This window comes from Orycteropus afer, unplaced genomic scaffold, assembly GCF_000298275.1.
Source record: "Orycteropus afer afer isolate SDZICR_OR568_19922 unplaced genomic scaffold, OryAfe1.0 scaffold00319, whole genome shotgun sequence".
NCBI lineage: Eukaryota > Metazoa > Chordata > Mammalia > Tubulidentata > Orycteropodidae > Orycteropus > Orycteropus afer.
Genome location: NW_006921906.1, coordinates 2365161 through 2374268, shown reverse-complemented (window position 1 = coordinate 2374268; position 9108 = coordinate 2365161). Strand labels below are relative to the sequence as shown.

The following is a 9108-nucleotide window of genomic DNA, read 5'->3' as shown; positions in this document are numbered from 1 at the left end:
TCTATAAATATATATATATATATATATATATATATATATATACATACACTTTGCTGGTTTTTGTGTTTCTCTAGAGAACCCAATCCAACACACTTGTCAAGATACAAAAATTTAAAATATATATATATATAAAATACCAGCAGTGGCATAGTGCCTAAGGCATATGACTGCTAACAAGAAGGCTGGCGGTTCAAATCCACCAGCCACTCATTGGAAGGAAGATTGGTCAATCTACTTCCATAAGGATACCACCTCAGAAACCCAAAGAGGGGTTGCTATGAGTCGGATCTGACTTGACAGCAGTGAGTTTTGTTTTGTTTTTAATCATATTAAACTATGTTCTAACTAAATATCTGTTTTCTGATGCAATTGGAAATGCCAACACAAGGCTCTGTTTTCCACATGATACATTTCAATTATATAATCAATTCCAGTTATGGAAATAATTTAAAGATTTTTACAGTAAGTCTCCTAAAAATTACTTTGTAGAATTTTTCTTCCATTATTCTAGCTCCTTACCAAAGCAAATCAGTTTTCTTAGGTCAAGTAAGCAAATCACTAAGCCAGCTAGATCCCCAAAACAATTATCTTTAATCTTTCAACTAAAAGAAAAAAAAAAATTTTCTCTATTTTTGTCTCACTAGGTCCCCAGCCCAGAATTAACCACTTTTAGCAGTACAGATGATGTGTGCTCATTAACAAAAGCAATCTTAAACAAACATGAAGAAACACACAAAGGATTAACTGCGAGTACTTGTCCTTACCAGCAATTCCACTGCTGGTAAGAGCAATTACAATCAAGGCTGTTTAAGTCATTCAGGGAGCTGGAACTGATATCTGTGCTACTTATCACAAATATACCTCTCCCACCAGCACAAGGCTTTGCAACCTACCAGGCAATGCTTCTTATATGCTGGAAAGAATTAAGGAACCCATCTGTACTTCTAAAAGGATTTAAGTAAAGCAAGCCAACTGTCTCTATTATTATATCCTGAAAGTGGTCATACTAGGAATACCAGTGGAAAGCCACAGTACTTGTTCAATGTCAACACAACCTCCATTCTTCCCCATACCTCTTTTGTTTTGTTTTCAGTCACCAAAAACGTATTCTGGAAATATCATTGCTTTTTAGAAGAACTATTTAATAAATAGGGGAGAAAAAAAAAAAAAGTATGTTTGCTACCCTGACTACTTTCTCCATAAGAAGCAACACAGCTTTCTCTATCAGGTTACCCTTGCACATACAGACAGTGGGTATCAGAAATACACTCCAATGATAACGATGTGGATTACCCTCCAACTTGTAAAGTGATACTGTCTGGTCATATGATATACTAATAAATAAGCCACTTGCCCTGAAAGACACACTAATTTGTCTTGCTTTGTGTATCTCCATTTATAATTTTCAAATGAACTACCAAATTATGGCTCAAAAATATAATCACAATATAATATTGTCAAAAATAGCCACAATGCACTGGGCAGGGTACCCACTTTCACAGGTCTTAAATCAGGCACTTTAAAAACTGTCATTCACATTTCAAGTTACTACTGCTTTAGTAACACTTCAGTATAATGGCTTTTATCGTCTTTTGGGAAGCACAAACATTTTTCAATTTAATGAAATCTACGGACTTACTTTCTCTTGGGAAAATTCACATAATACACAAAAATCTGAACCTAATATAACAGCAGGTCATGGAATCATAAAACTCCAGTCTGCTCATGTAACCCAGATTAAGAATCATACTCGAGCAGCTTGATAAGGTTAACACAAGGGCACAGTGTCAAATTTGAGAAGAAATGCAATGAATCTGAATGCACTGGCTCTCAATAGCTGATCACATGTAAGACAGATCCAACTGTAAAACCATTTAAAGAAAACCAAAAGTCTTTTTGATGGTAATGTATTCAAATTGCTTTGCCTTTAGATAGGAGCTCTGGTAGCATAGTGCCTAAGGCATTTGACTGCTAACCAGAAGGCTGGCAGTTCAAACCCAACAGCCACTCCTCAGAAGGAAGACCGGGCAATTTACTTCCCTAGTGATACCGCCTTGGAAACCCAAGGAGGGGCTGCTATGAGTTGGGTTCGACTCCATGACAGTGAGTTTTGCCTTTAGATACACTGAATGAAAAGGCTACTACCACCTGACAGGAGCAGCTCTTGTATTTAAGGAATGAAGGATATGATCTGGTTGGATAGAGGTGGAAGAGGGCACAAGATTCAAGTTCAGACCTGTAAAGAGATACTCAGTTTATTTTAATTTTCTAATTAAATATTCAAAAATATTGATTGTTCATATCAAATGGTAAGGGGAAGAGATAAAGCCCCACAAGCATCCCTCCCACTTTGGCCTACCACTGGCAGTTGGATCTTAAAAATATGACTGTGCTACCTTTTTGTAGCAATGTTTACTATAATGAAAAAGTTAAATTGGCCCATGAGACACAGTAATGTCTAAGAGAAGATGTTTTAAAATCAACAGTGAGTACTTCCCCTCTTAGGATTAGACTGTGAAACATTACCCCAGCAGCCAGTGGAGAAGAAGAGGGCTCCCGGGCCTGAGGCATCATCTGCAGGCCAGAAATGATGGGAAAGGAAGGGTTGAGGGTGGAGGTGTGATGTAGCTGCAGACGCAGAAGAGGAGCAGGCAAAACATAGGACAAGTGTGAGAAATTTAGTCACCATGTAGGCAATAATATGTACTGGAACGTTCAGAGAAGGTAACAATATACCAATCACACAGCTAGAATTAAGCAGCGGGAAGTTTAGTGGCTCCTGGAATCTGGTAGGTAGGTATTAACCATCTAGGAAGGCAGTTCTATCAAAGCCCTAACTCTGATCACACTACATAGGCAGGGCTCCAGTATCCACAAAGGGAGGCCTGAAAGAACAGGCAGGTGGAAGGAACCACAGGAGAAGCTCTACCTTACAGCGTGGCACAAAAGGCAGCAACTGGGACAAAGAGGAATCCCAGATCCTAGTCTGGTTGACAACAAAAATAAGTACAATGCAAGAAACCTGTGCTCAGCCCTGAACCATCAGATCCAAGTAAAAGGATAGTGATGGACACTAGATCCCTACTAGATGAAGAGGCTCAGATTTAAATACAGTGGCTGCCTTGCTCAGGGAATTAGAGCAGAGATAAGCAAAAGAGACATTAGCCCTGGCCTTGGAGTTTAATAAAATACAATTCCAATCTATCAAAGAAAGTAGAGAGTCTGGCTCAAAAACTCAAATGCTAATGTATGCCGTCTCCGAACAGCTTGAGCTAACATATGGAAGTAGGAAGCACAAGACATGTTTAAGAAACTGTTTATTACAGTTGGGATAAAATAAAAGGTAAATGTTGGAATAAAAATGGGAGATAAAATTAGAGAAGAATGATCCTGAATGCCTGCCTCAGGAGATCCTATTAGGGGCGGGAAGTAAGCATGGGTGGGATATATTCAGGAATGTCTTGAAAGATTCAGTTATTGGCACTATTGTAGGAGGCAAGTGAGAGAAAATGTCAGGAGGAAGGCATAATCCACATCTCAGAATGCTGTTGATATTGAAAAGTATAAAAATACTGATTAGAAGGCACTGTCTCTATCAGTTGTACTAAGAGTGGAGGTTGAAGGTAGGAAGGGAAGTCAAGGGCAAAACCCACTAAAAGATGTATTTGTGTACAAGAAGTAGTCAGATAGGATAGAATGGATTATCAGTATCATGCACCATGAATAAGTGCTGAGGGAATAGAAGCACTCAGTATACATATCCCATTGAGGAAGTTATGTGTAAAAAGAGGAAAAGGGATAGGATGTGTGTGAGTTCCAACAGAGGTATTGTCTTTTTACTGTTGTTGCTACTTTTAAAGACAGGTAGATGACCTAAGTCAATAGACAATTCAATAAATGAAACTAGGTAAATGTTAAATAACTGTTTAAAGAAAGAACACACACATACACGTACACACCAGATACATGGCTGTTAAGGTGATTCCAACTCATAGTGATCCTGTAGAACAGAGTAGAACTGCCACATAGGGTTTCCAAGGCAGCAAATCTTTATGGAAGCAGCCTGCCTCATCATTCTCCCATAGAATAGATGAAGGTTTTGAACAACCCACCTTTCCATTAGGAGCCAAGCTTTTAACCACTATGCCACCAATGCTCCTTAAGCCTATGTTGATGTTGATGTTGTTGTTGTTGTTGTTAGGTGCCATTGAGTCATCTCCGACTCATAGCAACCCTATGTACAACAGAATGAAACATTATCCAGCTTTATGCCAGGCTCATAATCCTTGCTACACCTGAGCACATCATTGCAGCCACTGTGTCAACTCATCTTGTTGAGGGCCCTCCCCTTTTTCATTGACCCTCTACTAAGCATGATATCCTTCTCCAGGGAATGGTCCCTTCCGACAACATGACCAAAGTAGGTCGAACAAAGTATGGCCATTCTCGCTCCCAAGGAGCATTTCTTCCAAGACAGCTTTGTTAGTGCTCCTGGCAGTCCATGGTACTTTCAGTATTCCTCACCAACACCACAACTCAAAAGCATCAACTCTCCTTTTGTCTTCCTTACTCCTTGCCCAGCTCTCACATGCATATGAGAGATACGATGATTAAAAACACAATGGCTTGGGGTAGGCGTGCCTTAGTCTTCAAAAAGATATCTTTGCTCTTAAGCACTGTAAATAGGTCTTTTGCAGCAGATTTGCCTAGTGCAATACATCATCTGACTGCTATTTTCATTAGTGTTGATTGTGGAACCAAATAATATGAACAACTTCAATCTTTTCTCCATTTATTGTGCTGCTACTTATTGGTCCAGTTGTGAGGCTTTTCATTTTCTAGCACCCCATATTCCCAGGACAACTCCCATCCAAGTATTAACAAAGCCTAACCCTGTTTGTTGTTGTGCCGTCGAGTCAGCCCCAACTCATAGCGACCCCTCCTTGGGTTTCTGAGGCAGTATCACTACGGAAGTAGGATTGCCCAACCTTCCTTCCGAGGAGTGGCTTCCAAAATCAAACAAGATCAGGGACATTCAGGGTGGTATGGCCACAGACAAAGAAAAAGAAGTGTTTAAAGGGGCAAAATTATGAGTTCAGTGCACAACAAGATATCTTTTGACCTAAAAATGCAAATTTCACTTTGAATCTTTTTCTTACGAATAGTTTCTCAAAGCAAAATCCCTTCAAATTTCTCAATATGTTAATAATGCATCTGCTCTACTGTTCAACAACTGAGAAACATTTATTGTAGCTTTTTTAACTGTATCAAGTCAGTTAATAATTTCAACACAAAGTGGACTTTTGATTTAATGAAATGTAATGAGCAGAGCAAGTGCAATAAGAGGGAAAGGAATGGGCTTTAGACTTAACCAGACCTGGATGTGAATCATACTTTTTAACACATCAACATAATCACATCGTCACTTGAATATTTATAGCATAAGTACCTACCTGCCTTGATTTACAAGGACCTCTCATCTGACTTTCACGAAAGTCTTCTGCATTTAAAGACTGAACAATCTGCCCAAGGTAATAAAGAGGTAGGGGAGGGAGCTGCACTCCAGTCTCTCTCAAAGATAATTCTTTTCCCATCACCACATTGTCCTACCAAGCTCTGTGACTTCAAATGATTCTCTTATTCCACATTTACACATAACTTATTATACATAACTTCCTCTCTTATTCCAGATGTCAAAGAGCTAAAGTATGCAATATGCAAATTCTTCTGCTATAATGCATTAATTCAGGGGCCAGTAAACTACAGTAATTTGGGCTGCCCTTTGTTTCTATAAATAAAGTTGTATTGGAAAAAAGCCAAGTTCATTCATTTATATATTGTCTAAGGCTCTTTTTGCATTGCAGTATCAAACTTGAGTAGTTGTAACAGACATGACATGGCTCACGAAGTTTAATATAATTACCATCTGGCCTTTTATAGAAAACTTGCTGACCTCTTGCAGTGTAGGAAATTACCTGGTATGGCTTTTCTAGCCATAAGTCTTTGTAAACTCTGTGGTGGAATTTGCTGTGAGCAAATGAGGAGCTCCTGATTGTAAAAGTTATCCACCTGGGGTACTTCTGTTGGGAGTGGCACTGGAGCAATGTTGTGGGAACTTGGCTCTCTCTCAGGTGCTTAGAATTCTGATGTTACGATTGGCTAGTTTGTCCATTCTGTCAGGCTCGAAAGCCCTCCTAGATGCAGAGGGCTCTCTGATTGCTGGTGGAGAAAGATGTGCTGCTGAAAGAGACACGCACTGCTGGGAAAGAGACACAAGAGACACTCATTGCTGAGTGAGACACTGAGGGACACACAACACACTGCTGGGAGGGAGACTGTGAGAGACTGTTGGCTGAGGGACAGTGGGCTGGGAGAGAGACTGAGCATTTTTCCTGAACTTGAATTGTAGCCTGGTGTTTCCCTAATAAACCCCGTCATCTATGAGTTCTGTGCTGCCACTGCAGTGAATTATCGAACCCAGGAGACAGGTGGTGGGTGCTTGGGAGGAACAGCTGGTGAAAGGGCTGGAGGGAGGCAGCATGTGTGGCCTTCCAGTAATAGGCCTTGGGTTACTGATGGTGAGTCTGTCTTCCTCTTGTGGGGTTAGAGGAGGTCAGAACGTGGCCTCCTTGCCTTTTTAGCACCTGTGCATAAGTTGGATCCATGCAGTGAGTCAATAAGTATCAGAATACTTATTTAGGTGCTGGGTATATTGAAGAAAATAGATACGGCCTTTGCCTTCATACAGTTTATAGACCAACAGGCAAAAAAGACAAAAACAGTACACAAGTAGTCAGATAAATAAGCAACCAATAAATAAATTACTAAATGTAATCTCTCTCATACACACACACACACACACAAAACAAAACTCACTGCCATTGATTTCGACTCATAGTCACCCCCATTGGGTTTCTGAGGCAGTAAATCTTTACGAAAGTAGATTGCTCAGTCTGCCTTCTGCAGAGTGGCTGGTGGGTTTGAACCACCAAGCTTCTGGTTAGCAGTCCAATGCCTTAGGCACTATGCCACACAGTGAAGAAAACGTAAACTAAAAAACAAACCAGTTGGCATCAAGTTAATTCTGATTCATGGCAACCTCCTGCGTGTAAAAATAGAACGGTGCTCCATAGGGTTTTCAAGTCCTGATTTTTTGTAAGTAGATCATCAGGGCTTTCTTCCAAGGTGCCTCTGGAAAGGGTGGAACTACCATCCTTGCAGTTAGCAGCGGAACACATTAACTATTCGCATCACCCAGGAAATCCAAAGGACAACTGTTGTTGTTGTTTGCCATCGAGTCAGCCCTGACTCATAGCGACCCCTCCCTTGGGTTTCTGAGGCAGTATCACTACGGAAGTCAGATTGCCCAACCTTCCTTCCGAGGAGTGGCTGGTGGGTTTGAACCACCAGCCTTCTGGTTAGCAGTCAAGTGCCTTAGCCACTATGCTAGATACTGCTATTTGAGAGAATAATGAGTATGGATTCTTGGGGGAGGGGCATGTTTTACACTGGATAAAAGGGGAAGTTTCTCTAAAAAGGTGAAATTAAACTGAGACCTGAATAATGAGGGGGAAAAAACAAGCAACAACAACAACCAAAAAAAAAAAAAAAAAAGCCATAGAAGAGATGGAGGCATTCAGGCAGAAGGCCTAGAGTGAGCTTAGGGCAAGGAAGAGCTTGACATGTTCAAAGCTCAACATGTGAGGCTAGAACACAGTGCTCTGGAGAGAAAAAGAAGAATGGAGAGCAGCAGTTGGGGACAGATCAGACAAGACATTGTAAGTCATTTTAAAATTTGCATTTGGCTTTTTGAAGCTCCAAGAAGCATTTATATTACTAAAAAAATTGGGGTAAATTTGTTGTTATATGCCGTCGAGTCAGCCCGACTCATAGTGACCCCTCCTTGGGTTTCCGAGGCAGTATCACTACGGAAGTAGATTGCCCAACCTTCCTTCCAAGGGGGGAAATTTAGGAGCTAATATTTTAGACTCACAAAACTATTTGTCCTTAATAATAACAATAAAATAAGCAAGCAAATTCACCTTTATTTCCATTTGGCTTCTGCTCAAGAGTAAAGATTTTCTTTTCCTGTAACTATGGGTATTTCCTTAAACACTGTGATCACCTTTAATCATTATCTCATAGTTAGAATTAACAAAGCATTCAGCCTCACAAACAAATCAATTACTGCAAGGGCAATAATTTTTCCCTAGTTCCAGACTGAAATGCTTTGCAAAAAGTATACAGCAATGTAAAATAACAAGTCATACTATAGCCAATCTACATAATAAAAAACACAAATGATAACAGAGCTACATAATAAAAACAATTTTACAAAAGTAATGTTGCCAGTCAGGAAACATAGGTATATAGAAGGAAAATATGACATAAGGAACTGATGAAATTTGTGATTAACTCTTTCATAAATCACAAGCAAGTCAAGATTCCTCTCAATAACAAATAGCGACACCCCCTTGGGTTTCCAAGGTGGTATCACTAAGGAAGTAGATTGCCCAATCTTCCTTTTGAGGAGTGGCTGGTGGGTTTGAACCGCCAGCCTTCTTGTTAGCAGTCAAATGCCTTAGTCACTATGCCACCAGAGCTCAATAACAAATAGCAAATAAAAAAAAAAAAATAGTGTATTAAAAAAATAAAACCAAACTCATTGCTATCAAATCAATTCCAACCCAGCAACTCATTAGGACAAAGTAGAACTGCCCTGTAGGATTTCCACAGCTGTAAATCTTTACAGAGCAGACTGCCTCAATCTTTCTCCTGTGGAGCAGTTTGTGGGTTCAAACCACCAGCTTTTGGTTAGCAGCTGAATGTTTTAACCACTATGTTACCAGAGCTCCTAATACTATATTACTAACATAGTGCCTAAGGCACTTGACTGCTAACCCACCAGCCACTCCTCGGAAGGAAGGTTGGGCAATCTACTTCCATAGTGATACTGCCTCGGAAACCCAAGGAGGGGTCGCTATGAGTAGGGTCCAACTCGACAGCATGTAACAACAACAATGAATAAATAACCTAAGCACCTTACCCATGGTAACTCATTCAAATCTCTACTACAATCCTATAAAACAGGTAGCATAGTTTTATGCC

General features: G+C 40.1%; 1 protein-coding gene across 1 annotated transcript in view; it reads right to left on the bottom strand.

Annotated features, from left to right (window-relative positions):
• The window catches only part of MPP7 (membrane palmitoylated protein 7), a 388287-nt gene extending 382693 nt beyond the window's left edge, over nt 1-5594 (bottom strand). The window contains exons 1-2 of the mRNA XM_007951924.2: nt 5454-5594; nt 2527-2628 (exon numbers count right to left, since the gene is read on the bottom strand). Coding sequence (XP_007950115.2) covers nt 2527-2628; nt 5454-5594 — 243 coding nt within the window. The remainder of the gene's footprint in view (nt 1-2526; nt 2629-5453) is intronic.
• Between the last annotated feature and the right edge of the window lie 3514 nt (nt 5595-9108).